The 15,821-nt window shown below is 29.1% G+C and overlaps 1 protein-coding gene across 1 annotated transcript; it reads left to right on the forward strand.

Moving 5' to 3' along the window:
* The first annotated feature begins 4,008 nt into the window (after positions 1 to 4,008).
* Positions 4,009 to 6,821, forward strand: LOC114758357 (cyanate hydratase). Its single transcript, XM_028947413.1, has 4 exons — positions 4,009 to 4,360; positions 4,888 to 4,959; positions 5,939 to 6,047; positions 6,574 to 6,821. Exons 1-4 carry the CDS (start codon positions 4,092 to 4,094, stop codon positions 6,619 to 6,621), a joined length of 498 nt encoding a protein of 165 aa, XP_028803246.1. The 5' UTR covers positions 4,009 to 4,091; the 3' UTR covers positions 6,622 to 6,821.
* The last annotated feature ends 9,000 nt before the right edge of the window (positions 6,822 to 15,821 follow it).

The raw sequence follows: 15,821 nt of genomic DNA on the forward strand, positions 1-15,821 counted from the left end.
AGTCATTCTAATAATGGTAGTTCTAGACAATAAATTTGATTAGTAAAGATATTTTAGAAAAAATAATACTTATTTATTACAAATAACTAACTTAACTTATTTTCTCAATCCACTCAAATCGGTCAACTAACTCTTATATTTAGAACGAGAGGTAATACTATATTTTTATGTATAAAACATTTTTAACATATTATACATAAATTAAAAAAATATTAAATTATATTTTATTCATATTTAATATATATACATCTTTTAAAAAAATAATTACCTGTCCTATAACAAATAAAGAATGAAATAACATATTTATGTTTAAAAATTTAATAAAATAATTTATAAATAAAGCTAATGAAAAAGAGTATCCCTATGTCTTATAAATAGAATGAGCCGAATAAGCGACAACTAAACTCATTAAAAGTTAAGATTGTGTAATTATTATCTTAAAAAAGCTATAAATGTGTAAAAGATAGGGAGATTGAGTGGGAAAAAGGTAAATCAGAGTTATTTACTATGGGTAAAAATAAAGAAGAATGCATTAATTATTTTTTAGGATTAAATACAACATTTTTTTTCTTTTATTGAAAACATTCATATGTTTATTGAAAAGATTGTCACCACATTTCCAATCACACATTTCATATGATTCAAGATCAAACTTTTCTCGTATATTTATATTTCATAAATTACCATTGAAATTGAAAAGCTATTGATTAGCATAAATATATCTATTTTTTTTATAAGAAAAGAAACTGTGACGACCATTCTTTTAAAACCCATTTAGATCAAAATTTCAATTTATTCGAACGATTAACCATTATAGAAAAGAAGAAACCTTAAAATTTTAAAATCGCTATCATGGTTAAAGAAAATAAACTTATATTACGAGCCACATCAATCGTTCACTTGGGCCTTGGACTTTCAAAGTTCAGAAATATCATTCAACCATTAGCCCAAACCAAACTTATATTTTCAAATGTACGAACTGATAAATCAGTTTAATATAAATTATAGAGCTCATTAGTCAAAAGTCAACACTTTCAAAAGAGCGTTACATGCAGAGTCTAAGATGTCTTGGGCCTCCTTGCGGCCCTATCATACCAGATAGTAGTAATTAAAAGTATTCTTTTACATCATGATAGTAGATGAGCCCTATGTGGCAATATATAACAAGTCAGCACATAGAACAAAAGCAGGGAGGCTATACAAGCTATAACAGTACACTATGCCTCCGAAGCCTTCTCTGATGGGCCACCACCTGAATTATCGCCTGAAAATGTTAAACCACGGGATGAGACAAATGCCTCAGTAACCAACTTTCTAACTTATCATACATACTAACACGTGCTCGTGAGATGTCAAGTGGGATAGTTATTAATTCTCAAGAAACATAGATATATCCATAAAAATATAATTTTAATCATCCAAACCCTCACTATGGGGGTCAACACACAAGCCACATAAGTCTATCCCTCACTCTGGGGGATCAATCAAACATATGGGCCTATCTCTCACTTTGGGAGACGAATAAGAAGCCACAAAGGCCTATCCCTCACTATGAGGGACGAAAGAAGAAGCCAACCAATGTGCACCAATGGCGGCCTTACCACGTGGTAGGATAGTGCTCAATCCAAAATCTAAATAATAATTAATCATTCACAATATAATGAAAAATATCTCAATAATCTTTTCTCAGTATAATCCATAAGATATAAATCATATATCTTTTCCAAATTTCTCAATCACAATTCCAAAAATCTCACAAGACAATTTTCATAGCTCAACAGATATAACGTATCTACTTGAGTTCCAAATAACAAATATTATTCTAAAATAGCAAAATACTCACAAACAATATATTAGCACATATAACAAGTGGAAAGTGGTTACCTTTCGCCAAAGCAATACTAAGGATTACCACAAGGTCAATCATTTACTCAACCAATAATTAATCTACACAATTAATATAACCACATATTAACATAAACTAATTAATTAATTAAGCTTATATATTAGTTAAATTCCTAATTTAATTTAATTATCATTCTAAATTCTCACAACTCTTATAATCCAAAATTAAGTACTTTAGAACTAATTGGTAATTTTCTAACAAGCCAAATTATTTATTTACATCCCCCAACTTATTTACTTTAATAAAAAGAATTTTCTAAAATTTCTAAATATGAAATTAGTATATTTTAAATTCTAAAAATCTCATTTAAAATTTAAGCCTCAAAATCGGACCATCAAAAATTCAATAGTGTGTCAAATATTTATATATATAAATAATCAAACCAAGATTTTAATGGCATATATATGTTTTTTTCATAAATAAGAAACTTTAACTACAATAATTATTTTAAAACCTCCAGTCACTCAATAAATAAAACTAAACCGATTAAAATTTTAAGAATATATCAAACAACCCAAATAAATTATTTAACTTAATTTTAATCGGTATAAATATGATATGTATCATAAATAACATATTTTTTAATTAAAAATTAATTTTTAAATACCAAAATCAATAAATAGACAAATCTAAACCAGTAGAAATGATCTACTATAACAGATCTACAATACTGTGATTAACACTCATCTAAACTAAATACTTGTTCCAAACTCTATACCAAAAATTTTCTCTAAGCAACACAAAATTACTATCATTAGATAGATATGATTGAGTAGAACAATTTTTATAAAGGAAGTTTTATAATTAGAAATAGTTTTACTTACCAAAACTATCTGAAATGATGAAGAAAGAAGGGAGAGCAGATGAGCGACGCAGCAAGCGGAATGAACGCGGAGAGAGAAAAGGAGAAGAGAAAAAAAATGACCGGAGAAGGTTAAAAGAAGTCACTCGGGGTCAACTAAAGTTAAAGACCCAAAATAAAACGGAGAAAATAACAATTTGGAACCTTTTTTTAAAAAAAAAAATATTTAAGTCCGTGGTATAAAATTTAAGATGTTACACAGTAATCTATTTTATTGATAACAAAAAAAAAAACATAATACGTGACCTGCGGAATCCGAATCTTAAGGCTTTGTTTGGTTCAACGAAAGAGAAAGGAGGGGAGGGGAGGTTAATTAAAGAAAAGGGAGAAAAGGAAAAAGGAGGTCATGGATTTTGTTTGGTGGGAGGGGAGGAGAAGGAAGGGGAGATTTCTTATTTGCTTTATAAGAGGAGGAGAGGGAAAGCAATTATAAATTGACAAATATGTTGTTATCTGTATATTTAGACTGTTTTATTCTTTTATTACAATATCTATATCAAAATTATTATTTCTTAATTTATCAATTTCAAAAAAACCAATTACCTCACTTATATGTGATAAAAAAAATATTATGATCAAACTAAAAAAAATTAGGAAATATGATAAAAAGTTCAACATTATATCTCATTAATTCTGTAATTATATGTATTAATATATATGATGTGTATATATTATATAATTGTAACACACACGTTATGATATGTATATATTAATATATATGCATGTTTGCAATCTATCTAAGATTATAATACACATGCTATGATATATAATTATAATACACATATGTTATGATATGTATATATTAATATATATGATATGTATATATTATATAATTATAATATTATATTATTAGTGGCTGAAAAGAAAAAGAGGTGAAAAATAGATTTCTAATAAAAGGGACAAATTTGAAATATTAAAAAGTTAGCATAGGTAGTTTAGTCACTATCAAACATAATATTTTTTTCCCTTTTAAAAAACTTCAAATTTAAAGGGGAGCATAAAGAGGAGAGGGGAGCATTAAAAGATAAATTTCTTTTCTCCCCTTTCTTTTATTTTTTCCAACCAAACACTTTTTCCAACCAAACACACTTATCCCCTCTTCTTTCCTCCCCTCAATAACCCTTCAACCAAACATAGCCTAATAGCCTAATTGATTGTCAACTAGATCTGCCTCTTTCCGATTTTAAACAAATACGATGTCTTTTTTTTTTTGGCTTGCCCAGCTAGGAGGCTGTAATAAGATTAGAAAAAGGGTGTTCGCTAATTGGATAAAGCGCAGAGGAATCTAACTCGCCTTGGCAATTCCGTATTGATTCCACAGAAATGGAGGAGAACAAAAGCACCATAACGGGCCGCCTTCAGGCTATAAAGCGCAAGAGTGGCAAGTCCTACAATCAGTTGGCTGAGGACACTGGACTCACCAATGTCTATGTTGCCCAACTTCTCAGGCGTCAAGCTCAGCTCAAGCCTGAGACTGCCCCTAAGTTGCGGGCAGCGTTGCCTGACCTGCCCGAAGATCTTGTGCATGAGATGATGAAACCCCCCATGAGGTCTTTTGACCCTAATCTTATCCAAGAACCCACCATTTACAGGTACAACACCTTTATTAGATTGCTTGGATCTCCTCGATTTTGCCTTCTGAGATGAAGATCCTGTTGTTAGCCTTAAATTTCAGTCTTTTTTCCGGTTATTAGGTGTAGGGGTATTCCTGGACCTTGATCGGGTTAAATACTCTGCTCATCCAATCTTAAACAGGCCTGCTACATATAGAATTTTACTTATAGGATTCTTGCAAGAAGTCTTAAGATAGCTGATTGGTTAAAATATCAGTCTTTATTAATGATCAAGCTGGTGTTAAGTGAACACAATCCCGTTTTTGTGGAAGAAGTGAGTATTGGCAGTGGCAGATTATTTTGATAGGTCAAAATGTAGGAGGTAATTATCTTGAGCATTTCCTGATGTATTTGGTGAAAACAATTTTTGTGTTGTAAATGTGTGCGGTAATATCAGTAAAGCATGTTACTCTGACGGGCATTGAGCAATTTGACATTTTGAGTTATCGGCTCTGATTCTTTTGGTACTTGATGTTGTTGGTTTATATTGATCTCGTATTTTATAGGTTGAACGAAGCTGTTATGCATTTTGGGGAAAGCATCAAGGAAATCGTCAATGAGGAGTTTGGAGATGGGATGTAAGTTCTGATCTATATTATGGTGGAGTTTAGATCTATGTTACAATGATCTTTTTGTTAGTCTTTTCTGTATATCTCTATCATTGAAAATACTATGAGCAGAATTCTGTTGATTTTCCTGCCTTATAGGTAAATAATAAAACAGAATTTAGTTTTTAAGAAATGTTCGTTTAGCTCTAGAAATTAATCCCCTCTGGTTCCAATTTAAATTACTTTATCACTGTTAGTTACGCACTTTTCCAGTTCTTCCTAGTTTTATGTGATGATCTTGCTGTGGAAATTACATATAGTATGTTGTTAAATAATAAAAATATTTGTGTACAAGAGATGTTGATAGGTAAGAAAACATGGTTTCTGGGTCGTGATTCAGGTGAAGATATATACATATACGTATATGCTTATGCGTGTATATATCTTAATTGAAGTTTGACATGTCCATGTCTGTGTCTCTTTTCGTAATCCATAGGTTCTTTATAATTTATAAGATAAAGTAGCGTCTAGCACCCCTTATGTTATTGTCCAGTCATAGTCAGCACCCTAATCGTATTTATAGTTTAGGACCTTAATCTTATGGGAAAAATAACGTCAAGGTGCTGGATACATCATCAATAAGATTAAGGTGTTGGATGCAATTGGAAAATAACATTAGGGTGTTGGATGCTACTTTGTCCTAACTTTTATTTTTATGTGAATTTTGTGCTTCATGTAGGAGTGGCTCATTCTTGTCAGTATTAAGGAATTTTTTTCCAGTTTCCTTCCCCCCCCCCTCCCAAAACGTTAGAACATTTTGCAAAAGATATAATAGATGGCACATAATATTGTTGAGTTAATCAACCGCTATCCCATTATGATGTTGAGAATACTCGCAATCCTAATATAACGTTGGGGTTGGTAAAACACACCATGACCGATTCATCAGCTGTTCTTGTTTGTAAATGCTGGCTTGAAAATATTATCTCACTGTTGCTTTATTGTGTAGCATGTCAGCTATAGACTTCTACTGCTCAGTTGACAAAGTTAAAGGAGTCGATGGGAAGGATCGTGTGGTGGTAACATTTGATGGGAAATATTTGCCATATACTGAGCAGGTCTGTTGCTGCATATTTATTTTTCCTAGATGGATTTTGCTGCAGAGAACAAAGATCTATTGAAAGACTGATAAAAAAACATTATAAAAAATTTCTTCCCTTGACAACAAACTGATTAGCGAGCCACAGTCAAGTCTTATTTAGTTATTTATTTAGTCTTATTTAGTTGTTGACCGCAAACATTATGAAAAATTTCCTCTGTTGTTGTCGTCGTGGTTTCATAGATTGTAGTCTTGAGTCTTTTTGCATCTGGTCAGCCACTAGAGTCTTGATGTTCAGCTCAAACATGTCTGTGTTAGCCCTCATTGGTTGATGAGCCAGAGGCTGCATGAGAATATCTGAATGCATTTATCTCCCTTTCTTTTCTTTTGACTTATGGGTAAATGGATTCAGAAATTGAGTTTGCATCATCAGTTAACAAATTAAGCATACTGACAATTCTGCAACTAATTTACGCTGTATTTTTATATGTTTAATGTCCTTTAGTAATGTTTCATATACATTTGGCCTTTCTTAATGGGTACAGAAATCAGAGCACATGGTTTCCAGGGGAAGGCTTCCGGGAAGTCAATGAGTATCCTCATGCAAGTTCCCTTACATGTTGCCTATAGACATTGGAAGAGAATAATGAAATCATCATTACTCTCTGCACATTCAGGAGCATCTTTTAGATTATATGTTACATTACATTGCAGTACTGGCTTATGTTGGTAATATCATGATACTGACATCGACTATGGATATAGATATATAAATATATATATTTTTGAGAAATCTCTTCTATCATTCTATGTTGGTTAAATACCAGATGCATTCTATCAAAAAAAAAAATTGTCTTTTTATCCTTAAAAAAAAAAAATCCCTCTTGTCCTAAATATAATATTCATTTTGTTGTGTAAATTATATTATAATGTACATCTTACATTTCGGATCGGAGGCAGGTTATGTGGTTTTTTCTGGAGTAAGACAAAATGATATTGAGAAAATTAGAGTTTTACATGGTATTATCCATATTGTATTGAGCAAGCAAATGATTCAACTCACCAAACGATAAAAGAAAGACCACCTCTATCAAGATAGACAAGTGTTTCTTTTAGCTACACTTTAAATTTTGAGAATTTAAGGCCATTGTTAATCTTTATAGCCTCTTTGGTCTGACATGTGAAGGCTGATAAGAGAAAATGAAATAGCTTTCAAAACCTTCGTTTTGATTTTTTGTGATGTCCACATTGTATAGGTGTCTGCCTCACTTTCTGGTTGAGGCCATTCGTTTAAGCCGAATGACACGAAGCCCAATTGTTTTCCCAAACCACATTGCCCTAGTGAACAGTGAAATGAATATGGGTTCTGTTTGACATCATGTTATCAAGATAAAATTCTGGTTATATATTTATATCGTATTCTATAAATTATTATTAAAAAACTACTAATAAGTTATTTTAAATAGGCTAAGTGAGCCATTTTGGAGTCCACTTAAGACGAACAATTATTATATATGTGTTGATGTTGATTTCCAATAAGAGTTGCCTCGTTGGTAAAAAGTCAACTCATGATCTATCAGGTTGTGAGTTTGAAATCCATTATCAATGTGAGGATCTTGTTGGTGATAATTTGTAAGTACTTCTATAAGTGATTTATGAGTTTGGAAGCATATGTTGACTCTGACAAGTGTAAGCCCCTAAAGCTTAACTCACATAATATTGCATAACAAAAAAAGATATTAATCTTGATTGACAAGTGCAAGATTCTAATAAAGAAAAATTACTATATTAGTCAAATTGACAACATCTAACGCATAAGTTGCAAGGAATTTTCAAGTTAACCAATGAAAAAAAAAAAGCGAAAATTTACAACCGATTTTAAGATTCAGTTTTAGATTTTAGATTGAGATTTTAGTTTCCATTTGTTCTAGGGAAAGGAAATGCAGAAGAGTACAGGAGAAGGAATAAAGGAATGTCACAAATTATTTGCTTGGTTGATTTATCTTTGTTTATATTCTCATTGCTTTGAAATCCCAATTTCCACAATATTGGTGTTGAACACCCCATCAGGAGTTGAATGATATGGTTTGAGATTCCAAGAATAAAAATGGAGTGGGTCTGTTTTCAAATATAAGTTGTTTCACCAATAAACAATTGAAAGTATTAAATTTATGACAAAATTATACAGGTAATTTTTAATATTATTAAATTTATTAAATTCTAACATCATATTCTCTTTGGTCTTATATGTAATATTCAAATAACCAAGTTATGCAGATAAAAAATTTGGCTAAAACTTGTCAAGGGCAATAAGTTTATAAAAAAATGTATTTTATTTGTAAAAATGTTCTTATTTATGGAGTGAAAGTGGGTAAAAGAGAGAATAAATAGGAAAAAGGAGATAACTATAATTAATAAAATAGAGGTAAAAGAGAAAAAAAAAAAGCTGGTTAAAATTTCAAGAGTCTTTAATATAAGAGCTAGATAACTAATTTAAAAAAATTAAAAAAATTAGTTAAATTAACTATTTGTAATAAATGTATATTAACTTCTTTAAAACATCTTCTTTAATTATGTGTATTAAAATGACATCTTGGTGGAAATCTCTTACAATCAATAGGGATATTTTAAAAAAAAAAATGAGACAGAGATAATTGATGTCTCATGTCCAAGACCAAATCCAATACTTAATTAGCTCACATATTAAGAATTGGAGGCAGTATTTTATATGTAGGATTGGAGTTTTAATGTCTACTCTATGTCATTAACCTAAATAAATATGAGTATATATGGATGAAAAATATTCGATAGTTTATAAAACTACCAAATGCCTAGCAAAAACCATCAACAACATCTTTTAATAGATGCTTTATGTATGGGACTGAAGGTATGTTGAATGATAACATACCATTTTAATATTAAAAGATTAGATAAATTGAGACTCAAACTTACTATAATCAATAATATTAAAATACTTTTCAAATAGGGAGTAATATATCTGTTTTTCCGAAGTTCAAATAAGATTGTTATTCAAGAACGAATTGATCTTGTGAATGCAAAACTTTTTGGAAAAAAAATTATTTTTCATTATGATTAATTATGATGTTGTTTATTTTATTTTATTTAAAATTATTATTTTACTACTGATGATTGAAAAATATTTTTCTAAATTCAAGAAGGATAATTTTTATTTATATATTTTATATTAGAGGTATAAAGTTTTCACCACAAAAATTTTAGAGGTACAATCATTCATTCATCTTTCTATTTATTTTATTTTATTTTAATGATACTTTCATTTCAACCAAACAAATACAATCATGAATTGAAAATTTATTCCAAAATAATAGAAAGTTTCATGGTAACAAATACAATAGAAAATGACAGTTCAAAATACAAATGGCCTCAACCCTCATGTTGCAAGGCTTTTGAAAAAAAATATTAATTAATGAGTTTATAATAGCTATTAATTAATAATTAGTGTTATAAATATTACGTTACGTGGATATGCATAATTCTAAAGCCTCTTAGGATTCCATTTAATGGTTAATATTATGTTACGTGGATGTGCATAATTCTATAGCCTCTTAGGATTCCATTTAATGGTTAATGGCATTATACTTATAACTTCCAAAGTGAAGGTTTTTAGTATTTATTCCTTATAACCTCCAATTGTACAATTGTGTTGCTTAATTCACTTCTTTATGTATTTGTAACTCTTTAGATTAGTCTTCAATGTTGGGGTCCTATAAATAGGAGATGATGTACACATATTTGAGATAATAAAGTGAATGAAAATTTCTTCTTATTTTCTCCTCCAATATCCTCTTATTTTCTCTATCTCCCCCCATCTCAATTTTTATATTTTTCTTATTTTCATAACACGTTATCAGTACAAACTTGTTCTGAAGATTTGAGGTATGAACTTTGTTAAGTGATATATTCTCATAGTATATAATTTTCTATACATTTGCTATATATTATTGCTATTCTTTTACATTATTTGTTACTTTATTCTTTGTATACATTTTAATTTCGTTATTTTTCAATGCTTCTTGTTATGTTGTTTATTTATATATATCTATCTGGTTTATTTTATCTTGTTTTACATCTATCATAATATTGTATATGATTATATAATGTAATTTATATATAAATTTATTTGTGTCTTTATATTTAATTATGAATTTGAATTTAATTAATTTGTTTAGTTACAATATTATTTTAATTTCATTTTATTGAATAACTGGAAGTCATAATACTTTTGATCATGTGATTAGGTCACTAGAAGTTACATAAATTTTATAATAGTTCTTTTGTAAAAGAACAATATAGGTGTCTTTAAATAGTAGGATAAGAAAAATCTATAACACTTTGATAATTTAATAGTGATAAATATCAAAGTCTTAAAGGCTACATGGTGATAGATATCAAAACTCTAAAAGCTAATGGTTCAAATATCAAATGGCATAAAAGAACTTTATTTAAAAGATTTCTGCTATAATCCTAAAGACTAATATTTGAAGAAATTGATTATGTGAAGCAAGAAAAATGTCTATAAAGGTGATAAAGAACATGATCACATTGTACTAGTGAAATTAATGATTGAAGGGCAATAATCTTCACAACACTAGAACCAAGTTAGGTGAGCTTGAATGCATCGATCAAAACAGGGAAAGATGCTTTTAAAGCGTACTCATTCCGAATCTTGGCTATCAAACCATAATTGAGGAAATAGTAATACTTCTATAGTAAAAAATAATTATGAGCAAATGTTATAATATGACCAAAAGTCATATAGATGAATATATATACTAATACATTGAAAGTAAATGTTAGAATTGCTTATGAAACCAAAAAAGACCATGAGATGTTATGAAAAATACCAAATATAGTTATCATGCCCAAGGCAATGACTTATGACGAAAGATACCCAAAGTAATTAAAGTTGAAAGATATAATCATAAGCCCTGAAAGTTATATGATATTTAATTTTTATTAGTATTAATTTTTTGCGAGTGATTGGTAGAAAAATATACAAGAGTGGTGTGAAACTAAATATACCAAAAAAAAAGTAGCTATTGTCATTTTGAAATATTAATTTAATGTGACAATTTATTTGCACATTTAAGAATATGAAATGTGAATATAATTTATTTTTACAGTAATAGAATAGCCTAATATTGATATTTGATTGTGCCATTTGTGTGCAAATTAAAGAGATGATATACTATTCATAGTTTGTTCATTTATATCCTATTCATATGATCTCATCTAATACTAGTTTTGACTTATTGTGATTTATTGATAATAAATTTTATTATTAGCATTTGAAATTATTTTGAGTTTAACTAAATAAGAAATTAGTTGAGAAAGAAAATTAAGCATTCATATAATATGAAAGTATTTTTTTCAAATAATATATTTTGTGTGTTGCAAATTGAATAAATGATATATGATATCTTGATTAATGTTGAGAAGTTTTGAACAATACATTCAATTTTACACTTTATTCTCAAAATGTTTATTTTAAAAGATTCTCTACATTTTGTGTTACTTTTAACTATATGAGTTTGATTGTGATAAGAAATTAAACATATACAAATGATAATTATAATTTTTAAAAAAATTTATGAATATCAGATTAATTCAAATATCGTTTAATTCTTTAAGCTTTGAATATTTTGAAATAACATAAAAGAAAATTGGATATTTATATTTCTCTATTCTAACGTTAAGAGATATGTTAATTCTTAATTTTCTGAAATGATGAACATTGATTTTATGTATTTAAATTAAATTAGTCTTTTTATACCATTTGTGAGAAAAATAAAAATCATATATTTATGTCACATTTGAATTGAGAGAATGGAAAGTTATTTAATTTTATGAGAAAATTTATTATAAATAGTTGATGTTGATTTTGATTAGTTGGAAAAAATCTTAGTTAAAGAAAAGAGGACAGCATATTCTTTCTTGCCCTAGTGATAATGTCACTTTTACGCTTCTTGGTAACAACATCACTTTTTTTTAAGTGGATTATTTCTAATACTTTTCATATAATCTTTTTTTTAATCGACCCAAACATAATGTATTGTCATCATATGGAAGTTTTAAATATATTTTTGCAACATATTTTCATGATATGTTGAGTTATCAATATACGTTCCACCAGTCTTATAGATTGTGAAAACAATAACAAAAAAGTTATTATGAAAATCATTAGGATATATCTTGTATCTAAATGTTCAATTGGTTTGAACACAATAATCTTGTATAATAGTTTCATAAAACTACAACATCAAATATAAATTTTATTATTCCCTTATGTACTTGCAAGAACTTAACAATAAATAACAACATGCAATATTAATATTATCATAGAGTGAATATTGCAATATTAACTTTAACACTTCTTGTTAAGGTTTTTGACGAGGCAATTTTAATATATATTATGTACTCTTTTTCATTAACTAGATTTTTGTCCCACTCAGTTTTTCCTAGTTTTAATGAGATAAAATATTTGTTTATGAACGTCCAGGGGAGAGTGATATAAATATTATGTTGTGTGGATGTTCATAAGTTTATAGCCTCTTAAGATTTCATCTCATAGTTAATGACATTATACCTTATAACTCCTAAATTGAAGAGTTTCTAGTATTTATTCCCTATAACCTCCAATTGTACAATTATGTTGCTTAATTTCCTTCTTTATGTATTTGTAACTTTTTAGATTAGTCTTTAATGTTGGGATTCTATAAATAGGAGATGATGTACACATATTTGAAATAATGAAGTAGATGAAAATTTCTCCTTATTTTCTCTACCAATTTCCTTTTATTTTCTCCATCTCCCCCATCTCCATCTTTATACTTTTCTTATTCTCATAACAATTAGTAATTAATTCAAATTTTCAAGTTTTCTTTTTCATTTTAAAAGAAAATTTCTTCCGCTCATTACAAACCCTTTCATCCTTATAATTTTTATTTTAATGTTTGGGGGTGTTGAACTTGGAATTTGGATCATTCAATCAAATGTATTTAATTTCTCCTTCTTGAAGATTAGTAGGAGTGTAAGAAACATTGTGTACTATTATGTAAAAATTCCTTCCTAAATATGGCAAACGCTATGTTTGGCTTGATAGAGGGAAGGGAAAGAAGGGATTTCAATAGAGGGAAAGGGAGGGCAAGTGAAGGGAGGAGAGATATGGAGGGGAAGGGAAGGAAGGAGAGGAGAGAGGAGGAATTTTAATAATTCTTCGTTTGGATTGATTGAAGGGAAAGAAAGAGGAGGCATTTTAATGATACCTTATTTGACACAAGAGGAAAAAGGATAGGAGCTATTCAAAAATTTAAATTATTTTTTTTATTTTATCAATACGTATGAGGTAATTTATGAACTTTAAAAAAAAAAAACACACACTAGCTTGTGCTTTTGCCACAAGCACAACTCATTAAGAAAAACAAAACAAAACAATTAAAGTCCAATTTTTTTCCATAATGTTATTTGCTAATTCTACTGGGTTTAAAAGAAAAATTACATTTTTACCATTTTTTATCTTTCATTTCCTTATTTTTTAATTTTTAACTAATTAAAAGATTAAAAGATGCTTATTATCTAGCTTAACTTAATATTACTCTATATTGACTTTCTCAAAAATATTATAATTCTTTATCGTTTCTTTTTCTATCACAATGATTTTTATCATTTCATATGTTTTTAGCAAAATTTTAAGTAGTTTGATTTTTCTAGTAGAATTGTTGAATATAAGAGGAGAATGAAGTTGAGTATATTAAATTTATTAAAATTATAAGATTGAGAGAGAAGTGTAGAATGAAAGGGGTAAAGAGAGGATAAAGGAGAAATTATGTTATTTGACTAAGGTTACTTCTGAAATTAAATATTTTCTCTCTAATTATCCCTCCGAAGAACCCCACTTTTAGAGGGGAGGCCAAGAGGAGGAAAGGAGAGAATGGGAACCCCTCCCCTCCTTAAAAATTGTTCCAGCCAAACAAGACAAGGGGAGCAACTCTCTTTTTTTTATTAAAAAATAGTCCAGCCAAAAGAGGGGAGGGGAGCCACTTCCCTCCCCTCCCCTCTAAAAACCTCATATCAAACATTGTATAAATATCACAACTCAAAATCTAAAAGAAAATGACAAATAAAAAAACTAAAAAAATATGATATTCCAAATCAAATATCAAAAAGTTAAAAATAATAGAGAAAGAAGTAGTGACAATATACTATTTTGCAAATATAATTAAATGACTTAAATGTCCTCATATTAAAAAGTTTATTAATAAGTTTTGAAATAAATATTAAACAACAAATGACAATAAAAATATTGACAATGATAAGTTATTTATTAACAAGTTGTAAACTGATAATGACAAGTGTTGAACAACCAATAACAAGAAATATACTAGTATTATTTTTTTTTTTTTGGAAAAAAAAGGTCATGAGCCATTCTTTGCTCTCGCCAACAAATTTTCCAAAGATTGGGGAGGGGGACCGCCAAACAGTGGAAGAAGATGATCTACTGCAAAGAGATATGAAAAAAATTAAAAGCAGTGAAGGCATAGTTGTTTTGGGCAGCAGGAAAGGTGAACGTAGATCCTTCAAAGAGATTCTTCATGGTGCTCTTTTGTAGAGGAGTGAATCAAACGAGAATCTGCAAGAAGAAGAAGAGGATCTGGAATCAATCAGATCTGAAATCAAGGTTATTAAGCATCATAAAGGCAAAATTGAGATTCCTAAATTTGTTTTTACTGAGAGGGCTTTACATAAATACGTAAACATTATCAGTTAAGCCTGATCATTAAGGTTCTTGGTGGAAGATTCAATCTGAGAATGATGAATGAGAGGCTCCAAAAGATGTGGGCGAAAACTAGATCTATTGAGGTGATTGACCTCTCTAATGATTTTTTCATTGTCAACTTTTCTGTTGTTGAAGACTATGAGTTGGCTGTCTTAGTGTCACATCTTACTTATATAGTACCTTAGCATTCATTTAGAACCATGCCAGACCATGTTGGATGGTCTTACACTTAAAAATTTCAATTTAGACATTAATTTTCGGAAAATTACAGTTCACTGTCCAGTTTTCAGATTACAGGTCCAACTTTGAAAAATCATAACTAATTCTAGAAAAATCGTATGGAAGTGTTCCAAAATTCTACAGAAAGCACTTTCAATGCTCTTTAAGGGAAAAATATTCAACTGAACTCACCCTCACTGAAAACGTACAGTTTATTGGATTAAGATTACTATTCGTTTGGTAAAATCTGGACTTTCCAGATTCTCCGCCTTAACTTTGAAAATCCATATCTTTTTGTATACACATCCAAATGAGGTGATTCACCACCCATTTTAAAGCTTGGGATGTGAAATATAAGTATACCAAATTTCGTAGCTTAACTCATTCATATGATAGGCCAAAATAAAGCTCAAAACTAACTGCTCCATGACCTACATTTTATCCCTTAACATCTCTTTACTTTAATTCTTTTTATTTCTTTGGCATACCTAACTTGGGCTTACTTTTTCCCATTCATGCTCATACATTCCTATACATGCCATAAGCTTTATAATTAAATACATGGCATTCACAACATAAGTCATAACATAGGAGAATTATACATTGAATAATAATATCAATCATTAGCATCAATAACTCTCCACTTCTTCTCCTTGCTTCTCATGCCATTAGTGCCCACCATTGATTGACCTAAATGGTTGGTTAGGGAGGGGGTGAGATTCGGGGGAATCTCAGTAGCAAACAATACTATATTAA

The sequence above is a fragment of the Neltuma alba genome, unplaced genomic scaffold, assembly GCF_004799145.2.
Source record: "Neltuma alba isolate B1F8T4 unplaced genomic scaffold, ASM479914v2 tig00010689_pilon, whole genome shotgun sequence".
Classification (NCBI taxonomy): domain Eukaryota; kingdom Viridiplantae; phylum Streptophyta; class Magnoliopsida; order Fabales; family Fabaceae; genus Neltuma; species Neltuma alba.